The 21753-nt window shown below is 34.6% G+C and overlaps 1 protein-coding gene across 6 annotated transcripts in view; it reads left to right on the plus strand.

Moving 5' to 3' along the window:
• The window catches only part of LOC131053529 (endoribonuclease Dicer homolog 3a), a 182979-nt gene that overhangs the window by 41774 nt on the left and 119452 nt on the right, over window positions 1-21753 (plus strand). For all 6 annotated transcript variants that reach the window (XR_009107715.2, XR_009107716.2, XR_009107717.2 and 3 more), the window contains 14 exons: window positions 409-543; window positions 693-762; window positions 1240-1304; window positions 1384-1515; window positions 1642-1794; window positions 3024-3162; window positions 3541-3631; window positions 3715-3904; window positions 4017-4177; window positions 15641-15865; window positions 15997-16268; window positions 17085-17362; window positions 17494-17972; window positions 18061-18161. Coding sequence is in view for 3 of the 6 variants with exons in the window: in XM_057988141.2 (XP_057844124.2) it covers window positions 409-543; window positions 693-762; window positions 1240-1304; window positions 1384-1515; window positions 1642-1794; window positions 3024-3162; window positions 3541-3631; window positions 3715-3904; window positions 4017-4177; window positions 15641-15865; window positions 15997-16268; window positions 17085-17362; window positions 17494-17972; window positions 18061-18161 (2491 nt within the window). In the remaining 3 variants the exon portion in view is untranslated. The remainder of the gene's footprint in view (window positions 1-408; window positions 544-692; window positions 763-1239; window positions 1305-1383; window positions 1516-1641; window positions 1795-3023; window positions 3163-3540; window positions 3632-3714; window positions 3905-4016; window positions 4178-15640; window positions 15866-15996; window positions 16269-17084; window positions 17363-17493; window positions 17973-18060; window positions 18162-21753) is intronic.

Here is a 21753-nt window from a genome sequence, read left to right on the forward strand (position 1 = left end):
GGACAAAAATAGTCATTACTCTTAGTTCTAGCAGGCTATGAGACTTGGATGCAGGCTTTGTTTAAGAGCCTTGCACACATGAGAAATTTCATAAGGCTAGATGATGGACTTAGTCAGCCTTAGATTCAACATTTAATATTGATTTTAAATCTTTCAGTCACTGCCTATAGCTTTGCTACTAATTTTCTATATTTGTTGTTGCTTATATTGTTATTTGGACGAGTAAGGTTTACATGATTTTTTGTCCTTAGTAGGCTATCTTATCTTCTCCTGTTGTTTTCATCTCAATAGTTTTTGATTTGATTTGTCAATCTTTATGAACTGTTGGCGTTCTTTTGGTTCTCTTCTTTTGAAAACAAATTAATTGGGATCTAAATATCTCCTGTAATTTTACAAACTGTGTTGCAGGTTCTTGTAATGACACCTCAGATTCTTCTTGATGTTTTGAGACATGGTTTTTTGCAATTAAAAATGGTTAAGCTAATTATTTTTGATGAGTGTCATCATACTCAGGGAAATCATCCCTATGCAAAAATTATGAAAGTAAGTGCAATCCTTCTATTTTTGTTTATGCAGAGATATGAATTGTTTAGTTATTGAACCTTATAAAGATTTATAATATGATTTGAGCGTAGGATTCATTTTTACTTTACTTATCAAAGTACTAATTACATGTTATTGTTGTGATGTAGGAGTTTTATCAAACATCGCAACTTAGACCAAAAATATTTGGAATGACGGCATCACCAGTTATAAAAAAAGGTTAGAATGGTCTGCAGATGTGCTATAACATTATATTCTTTTGAATATTCCCCCATACCTTAGGCATTTAATAAAGAACTTCAAGTTGAGATATCCATTGTATGAAAAATTAATTGCTTATTTGATTGTTTGTCTTTGAAATTAGTACAAGAGTTATTAGCATGCAAATACTTTATCAAGTTTGTATGGTTACCTTGGAGAGCTACATGAATTGTCTCGTCCATTTCTAATCCTGGAATTTTTTTTATTGAACAATTTAAAATCTATTTTATGTATCAGTTTTGTGTTTGTATGTTTCTTGTCACTCAAGCTTGGCTCCAAAATTTGAAGGAGAAACTGATCTGACAGTGTTTTTGTCCATGTTTCTGTGCTTTTTGTTTTTTTAACTTACTGCAAATTCACATCATAAATTTGTAGCTTCACTACAATTATATGAGACTGAAGTGTAGTTTGCATCATTATGAAAAATCATATCAGGTGTCTCTTCAAGCCATGATTGCATGGATCAAATAGCTCAACTAGAAGGCATTTTGGATTCACAGGTATTTTGGGATCAATTTTGTTGTTCAAGGTAAGTAATAGTTGTTGCTTCCTTTTAACATCATTCACGTGTCAAAGCAGGTGTATGCCCTGGAGGATAGGAGGGAGCTAGAAAGATTTGTTCCTACTCCAAGTCACAAGACAATATACTATAGTCCATCTTGTTTTAACTATGAAACTGTGAAAGTGAAGCTAACGAAGCTTTGTGAGAAGGTAGAATTTTCTTTTACTTTTACGAGATTGATTTTAAAGTCTCGTTTCTTTTTTTCAAGTTTCATTAGTTAACTAGTATATAAAATATATCAGTGAATCATTAATGAGGTGTTGTAATGCCAACAGTATGAAATTTTCCAAGAAAGTAAAGACAACACTTTGCTGTCTAAGTTCAAGGACTACGAAGAATTTATAGTTAACTCGAGGAAGGAAATTCAGAGCATACACAGAAACATTGAATACTGTCTAGAGAATCTCGGCTTGTATTGTGCTTATAAGGTATGGACTAGTCTTGCACCTTTAAGAAAATATTTAAACCTTCATGAATGGCTAATTGTAATAAATATCAGAGTTATGGATTATTTTTCTCAATACAATTGTTGTTATGTGTATACATATGTATTCATCTACGTATATGTTTGTGTATACCTGTTTGGCCAGAAAAGAGTTATATATTGACATTGCCAACAAGGTAAGAGTTAAGACAAATACATACTATTAGCAAAAATAAAATAAAATTCAGGGTTACAACTCAAGATTTTGAAAATACAAATTGTTAACTTTTGTTTGCATTTTTGAAAATACAAATTGTTAACTTTTGTTTACATCTCAAAATTGCCCACATTAACTGTGCATTAGCTTTCTGTTCTTTGGCAACTTTGAAAAATAACCCTTGATATATAGTGGCATTGAACGTGTTTACCATGACTAAAGATTGATTGGTTCCATCTATTGGATTGGTCCCTCTAATAAAGTTCAAGTTTTACAGAAGATCCTTGAGGTTTGGCTGAGCCTTTTGACTATGGTTCAGACACTGATGCTTTCCAAAAGCTGGGAGATATAAACCAAAGGATTTTCTACCTTTACATCCTATGCCACTAGAAGCATCATTTGAAGAACATTGATTCAAGTTTTTTAGGTATGTGAAAACACTGTACCCAAAAAGAAGAAGCACTGGTAAAATTGGAGGTGGCAGTTGAGGCAAGAAGGTAGCTGGAGAAGAAAGAGGGTATACTAGAGAAAAAAGCTCTTTATGTTTTTAACAAGTAATTATATCTTATTATGACAATGATGTAGGATGTGAATGGTTGTGTCCAGTGGGTTTTGAATCTTTGATGACATGGAATTGTTAGTAGAAGTTAGAACATTATTAAATGAGAGTAATACATCTTATTTGAATATTCTGATGCCTCTAATTTTTTTTTTATTATATGTCTTATGGATATTTATATTGTAATGTACAAATCTGTTTTCTCTTTGCTGGAAAACTTAAGGTTTGCATGTTAACAATTGTCATGCGAGTTACTGAATTCTCATGCTATGAGACAGGGTTCATGAAGAAAATGAACCAAGTCTTTCTTTTTACTCTTTACATTTGCTTCAATGGCTGAGCTTTTCAATACTAAAACAATGGTGTACACTCTACATTTCCTAGGATTATGAGGAAATGATCATTCACTTTTTGTATATTATATTACAGTTTTTTGTTTTACTGTTTGTCTTTGAAGGCTGTTCAAGTGTTTATGGAAAGATGCAAGTCTGAGATCAATTTTGAAATCGAGGTTGAAGAGTTGCATGGCATCAAAAGAACAAAAAATATTTTTTTACAGGAGACATTGCAGACCTTAAAGCAGTTTCTTCCAAATGGTATGTATGCTTATAACATATATACACGTAACTTGTGATTCAAAAACAATGTGCTGTAAAAAAAAATATTAAGATAAAAGCAAGAATGTTGAAATTCTGCAATTATAACATAGTTGGGTATTAAAAAATTATCCAAGTACAGTTGATTGATGCTTACACTGTTTTCACTTATTTTCCCTACACAAGTGTAGTATAATATTCCCCTACTATATTTGATATTGTCCTATATATATTTCAAAGATAACTTTTAAATAATGGTGGTGTTAGGGACCTGTTGAAATTACCTTTTTTCTGATTTCATACAAGCTTCATTTTGATAGTTATAATTTAAAGAGAGCCAACGTCAGGAATTTATATGTTGGGATATACTGCTGCTAGGAATGGAGAATTTTTACAGCATGCAAGGAGTTAGAGAGGGTCTTCTGACTCATAAAGTATATATGTTTATCCGGTCCCTTCTATTAAATAGGTGGGATTCATCTGGCATAACCAAACAGTATTTCCATGTTTCTTTTTGGTTCAAGCAAAAAATGACTGTTCTGAGTTGTGCAGGAAATTAAAGGAAATGCATTGTATTGTATTTGTTGAAAGAGTGATAGCAGCAGTTGTTATCTCGAGTTTGATCAATGAACTTGATTGTCTATCAAATATTAGTAGTGAATATCTGGCCAGTGGAAATGGTTTGCTAGAAACGAGTCGAAACAAACAGCAAAGCACTCTTGATCAATTTTGTTTGGGCAAGGTTGGCTTATAGATTTTCAAATGAATAATCAACATGGCATACTCATGGACAAGCTCAGTTATTTTATAACTGGTGGTTTGTATTGTACTGTCTAATGATTATGTTTATGCAGGTGAATGTGTTGGTCACCACTAATGTTACAGAAGAGGGCATTGACGTCCAAGGTTGTAGCTGCATAATCCGATTTGATTTGCCAAATACAGTCCGCAGCTACATACAGTCTCGTGGTCGAGCTCGCAAACCTGAGTCAGAATATGTTGTACTTATTGAGAGGTATAACCATATGCCTTGATGCCTCTATTGGGAATTGTCAGATCCTTATTTTTTTCTGCTTTTGTCATTCATAAATTTTTATAGGTATAGGGTTTGTTCAATTTTTCCATTTTTGTGTTCTCATTGCCTTGCTTCATTTAAATTAATTATTCACAGCTGCAGTTCACTGATTTTGATTAGTGCTTGTATTGCAATCACAGATTTACTCACATGGCAATTTTGTGGTATTTTGTGTTATGTCTTTGTCTAATGATCCTTCTCTTGCATGTTTCAATTAAGTTTATTGTCTTATAATTTTATGTTTTATTTCAATGGGTCCAAGATATTAAATTTTGTTGTTAAAAATTACAATTAAAACTTGTAAGTTTTTGGAGGGTCGACTCTCTAAGATTAAACATTACCTTTACAATGCACTATGTTATGTATGACCATATTCAAGCCTTTGCTAAATGTCTTGATAGGGTCTCCAAGATTACAACTTACTGTTGCAATGCACTCTGTCATGACTGACTATGCAAGCCAGTATTGTACATTCATACTATATCCAAGCCAATATTGTACATTCATATTACATATAAGCCAGTATTGCATGTTCTTTTTTTAAAGAATGCATCTTATATCAGACCAAAGTTCATAATAGATACACTATGTTCCACAATGCTTCCAGGAGAGGGAGAGCAGGACAGCAGTCCAAGGGCCATTTTTTGGGAACAGTAAGGGGACTCATATATATGATATGTATGTCTGTAAGAGAGAGAGAGAGAGAGAGAGAGAGAGAGAGAGAGAGAGAGAGAGAGAGAGAACATTATAACAGCTACAATATAACATGGCACCATTAGAATAATGTTGTGTGATGTCCCCATTTTTGGCCTAGATTTGTGGAGAAGAAATAATTTAATTAATTATATTAAGTTGTCCAAATTAATGTTTTCTGGCAACTTATATTTAATTATGTTATAAGTTGAGTATTTTAATTTTAATAAAGTGACTTTACCCGAGGACAAAAATAAATTAAAATAAAACACTAAAAAAAATTTAATATTTAAAAAGTGATTTTATAATCAAAATTACAGAAAGTTCCAGAAGGGTTTTAAAATGAGGATTGTGAAACTCATTTGATAATTCTTGGTTATTTATTTGGTAAAACCCTCTTTAGGAGTTTGAGCTCTTGTTCAACCATTCAACCTAGGACAAAAACCCTAAGGTGAATATTGGTTATGTGGATGAAAACTCAATCAATCCTTGGTGAATTCATACAAGGGTTCGCAGGTGTGCAAAAATATTGAAGATTGAATGAGATTATGCTGAAATTTGTTTGAATAATTCTTTTCTTTCTAGAAGACAAATTTATAGGTCTGCCAAATTTCCAAGTACAAATTATTTAAAATTGCAGACCAATAATAATTTTGTGAATTAGCGGTGTGTGTGTGAATGGTGCAAATGAGAAAAAAAGTGCAGTGTGCAATGGTGAATTAATCAAATATATTTATCTATTAATAACCTAGCGTACCATCTAGAGGCACCTAGGGTACCATACTTGTTGAAGAGGGTCAAAGGCCTTTCCTAGACTCTATCTATATGAACTACAACACCTTTAAGGTGTTCCACACGATGTTGTGGAGGCAATCAAGTTGATATGGCAATTTGGAAGAATTTAAGTTTGTTCAAACTTGATGCTACCTGATTTAAATGTTTAAAGACTTTTAGGACCTGCTGTGCATTTCGCACATACACCCCTGCTTCATAGGGGACCCTCGTGCCTTCATTCTGCCTGAAAATAGAGAGAGAAAGCTCTATAGGTTAGATCGCAAGCCTTTTTTTTACCGAAGAGCTTTGTAATGTCCCCTTTTCCGCTCTAGTTGGTTTTGGGGACTGTTGGCCAATTCCAAGACCCATTGGTCAATCAGAGGTAGAAATTAGGGTTTCCTATTTTCTAGGAGGATGCTTTGGCAATTTTGGTGGCTTGCATGTTGGAATTTTATAGTTCTGATTCTGGATTCCTTCTGGGTTTTCAGAAAGATTCGCAATGAGGTTACATGCATAGCAAGCAATTGAGTTTGACCGACTTACTATTTTTAGTAATTGGTGGCGGAAGTAGCTAATTTCTCTAGGTTTTTTGGGGTTTTCTAAGAGCTTCGCAATGGTATAACATGCAAATCAATTTGAAGACCTTTTTTGGACTTACTATATTTAGTAAGTACGACAACTACTCAGATTGGGGTTAAAATCACTTTGAAAACACTTACTATTTTTAGCAGTTTTTAGCAGTATGCTATTTATAGTAAGTACTATTTTTAGCAATGCTATTTATGGCAAGGGTTTTGCAACTCAGCTTAGTGGCTATTTCTGGCAATATTATTTTTGGCGAGATCCTGTGTTCGAACTCAGATGACTAATTTTTGCAATGCAGTTTAGTACCTTGGCCTTAGCTCATTTTGGCATTATTCAGTATTTGGAAGAAGCATTTTTTAATACTTTATTATTCCCCGTGGCCTAGGCGTAATTTGTATTATGACTTCAAGGGGTCAACATGGTGTTTTTTAATTAAAATATAACTTAAGGCAAGTGGATGATTTTCTAAGTAAGATTGCCTAAGTTATACTATTATTTAAAAGTCATTGTTGAGCACTCACTATTCACATTATAGGCAATTCTAATAAGATGACCCTGCTATGATCTTGGACAACTTAGAGAAGGGAAATGTTATTTTTATCCTAAGTCAATTTGGCAAAATATTCCACCTTCATATTGAGATGCCAAAGTGCAATTTCATCAATGTTATTTTATAAGCATTATATTTATCAAAAATGGCGATTAAGGGTGGATGTGAGTTGGGTGAATTATGCTAAGGAGGTGAAATGAAGTGCTATTGAATTTGGGCGCCATGTGAGTGGAATTTGAATTTGAATTTGAGCCTCCAAAATCTATAAATAGAGTGTTGGCCTTCTCATTTGGGATCTTGAACTGTCAAAATGCATAGTGAAGCTTCGGGGAACGCTTAACTCCTAGCCAATGCTTGATTTCTTGCTTGCGATACAACAACTAGCTGAGCCAGAGCCTGCTCTTCATCTTAGAGGAGTGGATTGAAGATAATGTTGCAGATTTCTGTATTGTTTTCAAAATTTTGGAAGTGTTTAGAGTGTCCAGGTTGCTATTCATGTGGTGCGCTGAAGTGCTTTTTTGTTCGTAAGTCTCAGTGTGTTATTCTCCTCGTTCTAGGTATTTCCTCTATCTCTTTGTTTGGTTTAGGCGATACATTTTGAGAGTTTATAGAGCTTAAATTGGCGTCTTGAATTTTAATTTAGCAAATCGCCCCCTTAGCTAGCCGTACCATGTGGCTGAGTGCTTTGGGATGCGTGCATAATGTATTTGGGGCATTTTTCTGTAGTTTGTTGTTCTAGGATTGATCGCCTACCTCCTAGGAGTCATCTGCTTTCAGTCTCATGTCATTCGGTTAAGATTTGAGAGAGTTGTGAGTGTTTTAGTGGGATATGGTGTTGTTGATTTGTGTGTTTTTAGCGTGCTGCGAGTTTATCAAATTTAGAGTTTTTTGAGTTTGGAGTGTTTTTCTTGTGTGGAGAGTCCCTTGTATCTTGTGGAGCCGAATGAGTAATATGTGTAGCCGTGTTCAGTGATTTATCTTTGTTGCAGACATGATAATTATTGTAATGCTGAATAGTAGTACTATCAGCAAGTTATATTTGGAATTGCTCTTCATTTCCCACTGAACAAGTGGAAGAGGCTGGCTTGCTGCCTATATCTTATTTTGTATTACTCTCCTCCCGCTGCATAAGCGGTAGAGTTGATTGTTAATTCATTCCCAGTCCTCCTGCTGGATAAGCGATTGAGTGATTGTTATTTCAGTTTCTTGGCTTGTCCTTGGCTGGTTTATCGCCAGGTGATTTCTTTAGTTTTCTGCCACCTGTTGTATAAGTGGAAGGGGCTAGCTTGCCGCCCAAGTATTGTAATATTTCTAGTTATTTGAAGCTAACGATCCCCTCAGCACCGTATGCTCTCACCTTCCCATATTGGGCACTTGGTGATTAGAAAGTGGAAGGGTTACAATTTCAGCATTATTGTATCTTGATTTCCTAACCTTAATGAGTTCTTGTTGTGATTGTAGCTGGAAATAAATTGGAAAAAATTGCGGGGATATTACAAGTTCCCAAAATGTGGAGTGCCCATTCAATGACAAAGTCTAGGGTCGTGTCCAAGGCCACAACTTGCCATTTTCAAAATAAACCACGAGCTACATACATAGTCGAGAAAATTGAAAACAAAGATAACAGTTCAAAGTTTGGCTAAAAGGACCTGTGCAAGTGCTTTCGCCTCTGTAGAATGCCAATGAAATCCCTAAGGTCAATCCTTCAAAACGTTTTCGTTGCATTCAAATCCCGTCAAAAGTGTCGAAAACCACCCAAGCAAAATGCTGAAGGCAACCATGATAGTGTCTCACATTTTAAATCACTTAGGGGTCGAATAGTTTTTCCCCCACGCCTGTGTGATCGCCGAAAAATGCTTGCGTGAATAAGGAGAGGAGTTCGAACTTTTTATGTTACATCCTCTATGTGCAAGGTCGTGATCTTCACATAAAGCCTCCCAAGCCTGAAAAAATCTTGAGAGAGGCCAAATCGAATTCACTAGGCCAAGCAAATACAAAATTCGGGGTTTCAAAATAAAATACAAGAGCTTTGTAGAATAGAAAAGTGTCTTCCAAATGCCTTCAAAGGTTGAAATAAACCCCTTCATGGTGAAAAACGAGGAGTTCACACATTTTTCCTTAAGGCATCGATAATATTTTATTTTCCCCGACTTTGAAATCGCCTTGAATCATGCCTGTTAAAGCTGACAAAAGCCCTAAAATTTGCACAGAGATAATAGAGCCGAAACCCGAATTTGAAAAGTGCGATATTGGCCAATGTTGAGGGTTGTGATATGAATTCGTTTTCTCCCAAACACCTTTCGAGCCAGAAAAATACCTAACGAAAGTATTAGGCTATGAAAGGTCGAAAACAAAAAGAACATCGTGTATTTTGTCCTTAAAATGCCAGTAAAAGCCCCACGCATATTAAAATTCAAAACAAAATCGAGCTTTCTTTTTTTTTATATGTCGCTTAATGGGGGCCAATAACATATTAAACCGAGGCACCATGAAGCAAATGAAGATTGAGGCGTCATTAGTGAATTAATGCAAAGTATCGAGCATTTTCTTTTTTGGCAAATGATCTTAAAATCACTGAATTCCCCCCCCCCCCCCCCCCTCTATTTGCCGATAGAAGTCTAAGAGTGAAATAATAAAGTTTAGGCTTTACTAAAAAAGAAGTCAATTCACCCTCAAAAGGCTGGAAATTTCCCTAAAGGGCCAATAAAATACCAAGCGCCAAGGTTTGGTGAGTGAAAACAAGGGGGTACACAAGTCAGTTATTCTCAGCTACCTGATTGACCAAATTGATGTAGAACAATTGTAAGTAGCTGAGAAAATGGTTGAGAAGGTAGTTAGGAAGCTATTGGAAGTTACTAGGCATGGGTTAAAGCTGCCAAGCTTCTAGAAGGCAGATTGTAGCCATTGGATGTAGTCAATCTTGGTCCTTGATCTGAATTGTAAAATCTATAAAAGGCAGGCCTCTCTCATTGTAAGAGTTAGATTCTAGAGTTTCTAGATAGAATTTTTAGGAGTTAGAGGTTAGAATAGTTAGATGCAATTTGCGGATTAGAAATAGCTATAGGTAGAATAGGACTGCTGAGCAGGAATTGTTGTAATGGTAGTTGAAGCAAATATATGAACATTGAAATATGGTGTTTGTTTATTTTTGTTTTCTTCTATTTGCATGGTTTCTTCTCATCTGATTAACTAGTTAAAGTTCAATGGTTTTACTAGTGAAGTGTGGGGGGTATTTGATGAGGTTTCTGGTTCATACCGTTGGGGGCCTGTTGATTGTAGGTCACCGTGTATGGTTAGTTTGAACCTTACTACTGTGCTTGGTTCAAGTATAGGTGTTTGCCTCAAGCTGCTCCAGAATTGGGTGCCTGGATGAATCCCCATAGTTTGAAAATCCATTTATCCTTTGGGGCTTGCACTGTTCTTGTTGATTTGTGAGGGTGTCTCTAGCAAAACAAGGATTAGTTTATGGAAATCTGTATACCTGCAGCACTAGCCATTACTACCATTGTCCTTAGGTCCTCTAAACCCTATTCCTTTTGCATTTATTTTACCAGTTTTGAGAATCGCAACATCGTTGGATGTAGGCCAGCTTGTTGTAAACGTAAGCCCCTTGTGTTACCAGCAAAACACATCAACCGTTGAGTTATCCTGTAGTCAAGACCTGACATTTGGAACCTTTAGGTTGCCCCCTTTGATCATTCATAACAACATTAGGGATATCCTTATTCAAGAGAGTATAGGATACTCAACATTCTATTCTGTGTTGACTGGAAATAGTTGAAGTATGACTTTCACCGCATCAACAAGACCTTTTCTTGTAATAGCGCAATCGCAAAAGGATATTTTGAGCTAGCACAATAGGAAAATCTATAGTGCAACAATTCAAAAAGGCTGTCATACCACAATACCAAACTGCTATACCCTTTCATGGTCATCCATACCATCTCAAGGGGCTGTACAACCTCAAGGTTGGTCAATATCTATGTTGAATATTATTTTGATTTCTATTTGGTCTCCAAAAAATTATCTTGAGATCAAGAAAATTAATTTAATATTATTTCTACGAAATCCAATGACTATGCAATCTTTTTGTATTTTTTTCGATTGGTTGTGGCAAGTTGGCAACACATAAATTCATCATTTAAAATCTGTTGTGCACATTTAATTTGAAGTTTAATTGAGATAAGAAATACTATTAATATTGTTATTGGGGACAATTGTTTGGACGTTGTGGAAAGAAAGAAGTAATCGCATCTTTAACAATAAGGAACATAGAACGGATAGTATAATCTAGAAGGTGGAATTCTTAGTCAGCAAATAGCTAAACACCTATGTGGCATCCAAAATGAACATAATTTTCACAACATGGGATGATCAAATGTCCAAATGAGTGGGCTGTATCTCCAAGTTTCAAAAATTGTACTGGATCATAATAGAGAAAGAAGATCAGAGATGAGGTGGATATTACCCCAAAGAGGACAACTCAAACTCAATTTCGATGGCGCCTCTAGAGGGAACCCAAGTCCCTCGGGTGGAGGCTTCATCATCAGGGATGACTGCTTGTATTGTTGGTCTCCCCAAACTAACATTCTCCTATACACACCATAGTCAGGGTCTCCCCTATTTGATTGTTGGTTTCTTCTCTACAACCAGTTTGCAATAAATAGATTGTTAAGCTTCATTGTAGAGGGTTCTCTCCCTACTAGCTTGAGCTACTTTTTTCTCTTTCACTTCTCTGATCGTTTCTTATGCATGTTGTGTATGCTTTCTTACCTTTATTATAAGTGTATGTTTTGTTGCTTTTCTCTCACATATATGCTATGTGAACTTGTTTTTGAGTGCGACTTGTGGGAACTTTCTTTCCTTTTGACATTTAGAAAAACCTAACCTCCATACATGCATTTGGAGTCATTCATGCAATTGAAGTTTGTGCATCTCCAAGGGTATTTCAATTGATTCTTGGTGTCATCTTGGGGCGGGGAGAGAGGCATCTCTTTTCTTGGTGCATCACCTCCTTCCATTTTCTGCATTTTCTTCTTCCCTTTTCTCCTATGAACTGTTAGAATAGGTTTAGAAGTAGAATTTGGAGTGTTGAGCTGGTTCAACACTTGCAGCTGAATTGAGAAGGAAGTTGCCCTACTCTGGAGGTTCAACCCCTTGCACAAGGTCCCACACTTCAGGGTTGTTTCCATGTTTCACAAGATTCTTAGGTTGATAGCTTAGCAAGGGTGCAAACTTTTGTGACAACAAGAACCAAGGATAGGGAGTAACACATCTATCTAAGGTTTTACATCAAGTACACATCTATCCAACATCAAGGTTATGAACAAGGACACACACATTTGCTCACAACAATTATTATTGGGGACAAACACATCCAATCATAATTATCAACTCTTGTGACTGGGGACAAACACTTACACCATATCGTGAATGGGGACAAACACGTCCATTCACAAAAAACCAAGAAGTGTCATTGGGGACATGCACATCCAACCACAACATAAAAAGCTTGAACAACAAGCCCTTGTTGTCACGTATGCAACCACCATTATAGATCATTGCCACTCTAATCACAAATGATATGAGATGGTTGCCATTGCCACCAAGAAACTGATCTTGGCTTTAGTCATTTTGGCACAAATAGTTTTGTCACTAATGCAATTTCACGGCCCCATTGCTAGTGGTTGATGAGAGGTCGTTGAATGTCCTCCAACCTCTTGTGACTCCATCCTCTAGTAAAATTGCTAATTAGCAAATTTTTCTTTTAGACTCATTTCATTAGTTGTGAGGAAAGAATATATCCTCCCCCCCTTGATGCAAATTTCTTACAAGGAGTGTCAGGTACCATCGATTGTGCACTCCAGTTTGAAGTAATTTTATTTTTATATCTTTTTGACATTTTGACCTCAGTTTAAATTAATACAACTAAAACTTGACTATTAAACTATGACACACATTATCTATACAAGAACTAATAATATACTTTGAAAAATAATGATAACTAGACAACAAAAATTTGAAATTACTAATAACATAATTCAATTATATTAACCCAACTCCCATTTGCCCATACACAATAAACTTCAACTTTCTCTTTCCATCGTTCACTGTAGACACCACCGAATCCACTTTGCTCATGGGAAATACAGATTTAGTGGGCTTGCAAGGATCCTACGAGATACTCCAACCTTTGATGTTAGTGTTATTACAACATGTGAAGCTTTAAGTAGAAAAAAACGACACCAATGCTAGGGTTCAATTCGATCGCCACTCATCTAAAGTAATCTCAATGGGTTCAGAGAATGGCGTGGTCAGGGGTAACATAGCTTTTGAAGCTAATAATATTCCTAACACGAATTGGTAACACAGCTTTTGAAGCTAAAAATATTTCTTCAAGTTTTGGTGTAATGGTAGAAGAGGAATTTTCTTTTCAAGGAGAATGATCAAACCCTACTTACCTTTGCAATCAAGTATAAACTACATTATATTTGTCTTCAGTTGTCATTCCTTAGTTGAGTCACAAAAAAATGTCAGCGTTTTTATTTGTCTTAATTTGTAAACAAGTAAAAGCACAATTTGTAGACACTAAAAGAAGACAAAAGAAAATATTTAAATATTTATATCTACAATCTCCCTTAGTAGTATTCCAAAAATAGGCCTCATCAAATATGTAATCCACCATATTGATACAAACAATTGTCTCTACATAGGAAGATTCCCTCCACTTGTCACTAACAAACATTCATTTCAAAGAAGCTTTTGGTTGTATCAAATATTGCAAGTTGATGAATGAGGTTGCAAATGAAGTGACACCAAGTTGGCCCAGCTCCATGTTATCTAAAGAAAGTACTCACTGATGGTTTTAAATGTGCATGCCAATGTTTCTTTCATGGTGCACAATTAACTTGTTACATTCTTGTTTTCCAATGTCCTACAATATTAGATCAACGCAATGCCCTAAGAAAAGAATGTTCGGGCATTTATCCATTAGTTATCTACCCGCAACAACATAATTTGCTGAATTATTGGTGACTAATACTAAATTATTATAATTTGTCTTCAAGAAGATTGTGCAACATGAAAAAGAAACTAAAAACAGTAGTGTTCTTATTTTTCAACCAATCCATTTATTGGAGATGTTAGTTCAACCCTTCATCTAGATAACCTGATTCTCCTCAATAATTGCCTGTACATCAACCATTTTTCCATCACCATTCCTTGCCAATAAGGGGACATTAAACATTCTAAAAAAATTAAAATAAAAAAACAAATTGAAAAACATGAACTCTCAACAAAACTACGAAAATAATAATAAAAAAGAGAGAAAAAATTACAAAGCTTAAAAGGCTAGCTTGTTGCATTGAGGGGAATGTCACAAAAATACCAAAATTCAACAATTGCATTCCTTGCCCTTTTGTGGCTGTTTTGTTTCCAATGATAGTTGGAATTTGGAGTATTGCATGGTACAACCCAACTCCTGAAATTATAAACTGTATGTAAATTGTGGTAGAACTCGATCCATTTCCACTTCTAGACAGCGGAATGGAAAATACAACTACTTGTTTGTTTTGCCTTAATCTGTTCTTTCTTTCTCATTTGAGCATATTGAAATATCATATCAAAATATGTAGGCAAGATGGTATTTGAGGCAATTAATGCTTCCTCTTAGAAACTCCAACCAAGGTCTTTCCTTTGTTGTTGAAACATACTGAAAATTGTAAAACATCATGGAGATAAAAAATGTAATAGTTGGTTAAAAGATGCAAGCAACCAAGCTAACTAAAATGCAAGATTTTTTTTTAAAATGAATAAAAAAGATAAAAACAAAAATACAAGGGAAAGAAAAATGCTATGGTTTAAACTTGTACTTTTTACCTTTAATTTCTTTTTTCTTTTTCTTTTTTTTAAAAAAATTCTAAAGTTAAAATGTATCAAACTAAATGCCTGAAATTTGTACTATAAAACTGTTACAACTTACAAACATAAAGAAGAATGAGAAAAAATGAAGATTTTCAAGTTAGCTTGACTTGATGCTTGAATATAGAAGTTGGGAATGTGTAACTCAGATCCAAGGCCTTATATTAGCTACTTTTATGCACAAATTAATTCTTAATCCAATCCTATGAGCTCCTTGCAAAATAATAAAGAAAAAAGGAAAACTAAGTAGAGTGAAAATAGTTTGAAAGCAAATGATCAAATAAAAGTAAGGTCAAAACAGAAGAGTGATTAAGTCTTTGGTGCCCTTTTAGGTCTTCATTGATGTGTTTTTATAGTGATTTAGAAAAAAATTCCTTCTTTCCAAGTCTTTGCTGGTCTGTAGAGAACCATGAGTCTAGGTCCTGTATCTAGTGGGTCCACAAGTTGAGACCCTGGGCCTTGCTGTGGTCACCTTAGACTTGGACTCATGAGTCAATGCAAGGACCCAATGATTCTCAATACTGTGATTTGATCCATGATAAATAATGTCTGCTAATTGTAAGAATTCCTTTTTAATGGATGCATTTGTATTTAAGGGCTGATATTTTTGTTCTTTGATTATATTTTAATAATAACTTTTAATCTTGCTTCAGTGCAAGTGATTTTACAAGATTCAAGAATTGGTTAATATTTCAGTTTCTTTGTTATTTGTGAATATTTTTTATATCAACCTATGATCCAGGAAAATAGGAAACATTATCTCATATAGGTTTTTTTTCATATGGCAATGATAGCATCTATATCCTCTGCTAGCTGGTCGACATATAAATGATAATCTAATTACTATAATGATGCTGATTGGTAAACTTACAATTTTGCAGGAACAATGAAACACAATTAAATTTGTTGTTTGATATTATAAGGAGTGAAGAATCAATGAGAGATACATCTTTGAATAGAAACAATATTTGCTATACCCCAAAGTTTGGTATTGCTGATGATGAAAAGATGATTCCTTATAATGTTTCATCAACTGGAGCTACGGTTAACTGTGACTCTAGTATTGATTTAATCTACAAATACTGTGCAAAGTTGCCTAGTGACAAGTAAGTGCTTTATTGTTTTGTTTTTCTTGACTCTGAGTTGGGTAAGCATTGTTTCTGGAATGTATTGATTGCTTATTATGTTTCATCCTTAAAAGTATTTGGATGTGTGCTAATATTCTGTCAGAAGACAGGTATTATTCACCTCGACCAGAATTTATCTTTAGGGCTCTTGAGGGGAAGGATAATTTGCATATTTGTATTTTGAGATTGCCACCAAGTGCTCCATTCCATGAGGTTGTGAGTCATCCAAGTGTCAAACAGAAAGCAAAGCAATTTGCATGCTTAGAGGCATGCAAAAGGTTGCACGAAGTTGGTGCCCTTGATGAGCATCTTATTCCTGTCATTGAAACTGGACCTGAGGAGGAAATTGTAAACTTAAAGATCAAATGTTCTAGAGGTGCAGGTAGGAAATGTACACAGATTTTGTTCCACCTAATACTGTTATTTCTGCCCATTGAAGTTTTTTATATTCTTTGAGAGGCTCATGGTTCTATTTGCAATTATTTGTGCTCATCAAATAGGAGGATTGATATTAAGGACAGTTTGTCAAGTTTTTTATTTATTATTCTCAAAGTATATTTATCATATTGTGTTTATGCTATCCTCTATGCCGCTATGTAAAAATTTTGGAAAAAATGGTATATTTGTGATCTCTATAATTAGGTTTATAATATAATTGGCATTTTCTTTATTATTTTATCCAATAAGCATCTAGTCAAAATTAGTTTTATGAGGTTCTTTTATACTCCAATCAAGAGTTTTGATCTCAATTTCTCTAGTTGTATTAAGTTTATGGTTGAGCCCTTCATTGATCAAGTTCCTCTCCTTCAAGCTCTTCATCCTTTGTGCCGAGTCCATAAATGACCTTTGTCACCTCTCTTGTATAATAAGGGCCTTTGTGGTCTATAATGTTATACTTGTTGGAAATATCCTTGCTCGGGGTGAATTTAAGAGAGGTGTTGTTTGAAGCTAGTTTTGAAAACCTGATTGCAATTGTTCTTTAATAATAATAAATAAATATACTAAAATACATAAGAGGCATGGAGAGATTTAGTTTTGAACTGTTCCAAGTTCAGTTTTATTTTTGCCATAACCTAATTTTAGCATTATAACTTGGAATGGTTCTATGAAAGTAAAATTATCGAGAATAGTATGATTATGCCACAATTACTCCAATACTTATTGTTTTAACTGGCTGTATGTGGTATTTCCACTCAAGGAACAACAAAGAGGAAGGAATTACATATAACATCAAAACCAGAAGCTTTATCTGGATATTGGGGTGAAAATCACAATGGAGTAAAATTGCAAGTCTACAAGATAGTTTTCACTTCACAAGGCGATGACAAGGGAGCATATTCAAACTTTGCTCTATTGCTTGAAGCAGTATTAGATAACGATGTTGCAAATGCAGAGATTGATCTTCATTTGACTGCAGGGAGAGTTGTCAGATCGAGATTCATACCTTGTGGAACATTGTATTTGGACTCAGTTCAGGTAAGCAGAACTATATGAGGAAGACAATCCCATTAATTGTGCATGATTATATGCTAATGGTTTTGTATTTTAATTGTATGTCATTGTTGCAGTAAATAGTTGACATGTAATCTTTTTCTTTCCAACAACAGATCATGGATGCTAAGGCTTATCATGAAATACTTTTCAATGGAGTATTCAACAAACTGGTCCTACGAACTAGGGAAACAAATGAACTGGTTATTGCAAAGAGGAATATATTAGAAAATAAGATACTGGAAGGGATATGGGTATCTTCAAACATGTATTTTATTTTGCCATTGGAACTTGAGAAAAGTTATGTTTCTCAAAGTGGAGTCAACATTGATTGGAATTGCATCCGTCAATGTGCTGATGTTGCTAGATCTGTCAGAGCTAATACAAGAAGATTGCATGTAGGTGAAACTAACATGAAAAATATTCATCTAGCAAGTGGTCCTTTAGTATCTTCAGATTTGTTAGAGAAAGCAATAGTCACTCTTCATACTGGGAAGATTTACTGCATTACTGATATCCTTCATGATAAGACTGCTGAGAGCCCATTTCCTGATGCAACAAAATATGGCAGCTATAGTGACTACTTTGAAAAAAAGTAAAACTCTTAACTTGTTTTTTATTGCTTTCCACTTTAGTTACTTTCAAGCTTAAGATGAGTCGATATAACACTGGGAATTTTGCAGGTATGGCAAGAAGCTCAATTTCTTGAAACAGCCACTTCTGCAGGTTAAACAAACTCATCGACCTCATAATCTTCTCACTCGATATGGTGAAAAATTTAAAGGTTTGTTAGTCTATTTTTTCATATTATCAAATTCTCTTTTGAAATGATTACTGGAAAACGTAGGCAATGATAAAACAGACATCTAACTCAAGGAACTCTGTGAATTGTTCTTCAACTTTGAGCATGAGAATTGGCCATTTGGTATGGCATTTAGTTTAATATTTTCTATCCACAATTAGCACTAAGTTTGTGGCTTTTGAACTAAATATTAGAATGAAAAGTTATTTTTTTCATAGATGTTGTTGTAAGAACAAATGTGAGAGCTTTATATAAAGATTTTTAGGAACTCATCATAATTTCATCCACCCTATCTATAGGCTTCAGTTGCCTGCATTCATCTTTATCTTCCTCTAAACTGTTGAGCATCTTGTTTCTTAATCACATTTTTGTTGACTCACTAATTGTTTCGCACATCATTGATTTGCGTTTCATTCATCATTCCATTTAACTACCTCATCCAAATGCATTGAATTGCTTACGCAGTAATATTATTTGATCAAAGTGGTGTTTCTTGGAGTTTTAGGCATAAGGAGGATAAGGTTTCAAGGAAAGCAAAAAAATTCCAGATTTTGGTGATGCCAGGAAGACAGCTATTAAAAAAATTACTAGAAAAAACAGTGAAAAGATGCTGTAATTTATCATTTATGTGAACAATAAGTAAAAGATACTGAAATCTATACAAATTTTGACAATCAATTGATCCAATGATATACAACAAGCATTTGGAGTATAATATTTATTTTATTTATTAGCTCAATATACAAACTTCAAAGTACAAACTAACACACAAAATGCGATGACTAATCTAAGTCTTTGCCTGACTGCCAAAAAATATACATAGAAAAATCAATTAAGGTTGGGAAGAACCACTCCCAACATTGGATCTAAGCCATTAGACCCTGCCCCTCTTTGTACACATCAAAGGAGCTACATCCATTCCATCTATAGAAGAGGTAGTGGAAGTATCTTGGACAACTAATTTTTTGCAGTTACATAGACTTATACCTCCTCCTCCCCCATCATGACAAGCTATATCTCATGATCAATGTGATTGATCCATGCGTGGTCCATAAAAATGGGGGTACCCTCAATGATTCACTTAGATGTGGGATCATACTCCAACACCATGGGGGTTACGTCTTCATCTATATAGCTAAAATACTCTTATGGTGAAAGAGCATTTTTTAATGTACAACCATAAGCTCATTCAAATGTAGCTTTGACAACCTACCATCATTTTTGAAGTGTGTGCACTAAAACATACTCTAATTGTTCTCAAAACGCAAAGTTTGTACATTTGGCTCATTTAGTTAGCATAAGATGATTTTGTATGTTTTGTTAATTTTTTTGTTTTTGACTATATATTATATGCTTGTCAACTTGTAGATAGTTGTGTTTTTCTAGGCAATTCTCAAGTATTTTTCAATAGGTTCCTTGTATCTAGGGAAAGTATTTTGATCGTTGGCTAATCATCCATGGCCTACTATGTAAGAACTTAACATGAATAAAGATATACTATTGTTATTCCATCTAGTATGCGTGGTTATTTTTATTAGTTATGCAACTACTAACCTTATCAAATAGAGTTAAATGGGCACCATCATCTTAAACAAGTTGAGTCAGATTTAAGATTTAATACCCTTAGACTCCAACAAAGATGGAAAGTGAATACAATGTAGTTAGAACCAAGAGATCAAACAATCTCTAAGGTTTGTGGCATAGTTTGCAGACTCAAACTTGGAGAGTACTCGACAAACCCAAAAAATTTAACTCAACAAAAACTCAGCAACTTCGAGACTACTGAAAATTAAAATTTCTTAAAGAAACATATATTTTTTTTGCAAAATTCAATTACAAAATCTATTAAAATAAAAATTGACATCTCAAAAGAGAAAAATGCATGGTTTTACAGCCAAAAAAACATGTGAAAAATGTGTCTTACCTGCATTGGAATTTTTATCCTTGTTTTTCCTGTGTCTATAAAAACTCACAAGTTAAAATTGTAAAAACTCGCGGGGCAAAAACAAAGAGTACTGGGCAACTTAGTGAGTACTCACAGTGTTTGCAAACTATGGTTTGCGGAGTAAAGAGAATGAAAGATATGATTATGAGAAGTAGCCAAAGAGACTTCATTAGTGCAAATTCAAAGCAAAAGTTTGACTCCAAGTAGAAGATGAGTTAGAATGAGGATGTCAAAACATTCATCCCACTATTAACAACCATACATAGGAGTGGGTTGAGATAGCTATACATCTTCCCTTAAAGAGGCGCACATTGATCTAGTAGATTAAGTTCTGTTACTTGAAGGAGTATGCATCAATCTAGTAGATCAAGTTTGGTTGGAGGAATCGATTGAATTTCATGAGAGTTAAACATATCATACAAGACAAATCTCAAAGGCATCGAAGATGAATGTAAGCGTAGGACATTGAGATTGAGAGTTGGAGACATAAAAATAGAGCTTGAAGACGAAACTAGTGGTGTTTGGATTATTGAGGTCTACAAAAGAGGTGAGGGTATGGACATGCCTAGAAATTCCCAAGGAGAAAAGGATTGTCTTGACCAAACTTCTTGAGGAGAAGCTTTTAAATGCTATAACCACATCAAGGAATGGTGAGCCTCATAGCAAATCTATATGTTGAGAGGTAGAAACTACCATAATTTAGTTGAGATGGATTTGAAGATTCCATAGGGCATTGTAGACCTATTATTGCCATATGGATGGGAGATGGGCTAATGGACAAAGATAATGGTTGGATGTTTTTGAACCACATTGTGTGTAGTAATAGACCATTACATAGACATTCTTGATATCGAGAAGGTAATGTAGCATAGACCAAAGTAAGCACAAGAATGTTTGAGCCTACCATTGAGTCTCAAGAAGTTATTGATTAGATTAGATAAAGAATCGGTAGATGGACTATAGGGGTGATGGTTTATTTAACGGTTGATATCCTCACTTTAGAAGAAGATTAAGATGATGCCTCCCTTATTATGCAAAGATGCATACAATGGGGCCATGGACATAGTGAGTGAGAAGAAGATACCTAGTTGTTAAAAGAAAAGTGAAGATGATTCTGATTAATGAATCAAAGCAAATATAGGCTCTTTAGAGAGACATGTTAAGAATGCTGAAAGAGCCTAAGAACATGAAGGAAGATTAAAAAGCTAATTGTAAATTAGGCCACATCAAAACTAATTGTTTGAAAAAGCTATTTTGAGATGCATGCCAAGTAGTGGGTCACTTAGCTAAAGATTATCTCTACAATTTGAAAAATAAGAACACACAATTACTCTTTACATAAGGAGAGTAGTCCACTCCACCAAGTACTCCATAGAAGCCGCAAGATAATAAGAACACATCTCTAGACGGATATCAAAATCAAAGATATAATAACAATAGAATTAATAATAGTAGAGAGAGAGGTAGGAGTCAAATCTGATGTGACTCTAGAGAGTTAGCCCTACTATACAATATCGAAATGCAATGAATGAGGCCACTGTAGAGCACATGGTTATACTGAGAGGGAGGGGTGAATCAGTATAACAACAATATTTTACCAAATTAAACTTCTTCAACTTCAATAATAAG

Source organism: Cryptomeria japonica, chromosome 6 (genome assembly GCF_030272615.1).
Source record: "Cryptomeria japonica chromosome 6, Sugi_1.0, whole genome shotgun sequence".
Taxonomy (NCBI): Eukaryota; Viridiplantae; Streptophyta; class Pinopsida; order Cupressales; family Cupressaceae; genus Cryptomeria; species Cryptomeria japonica.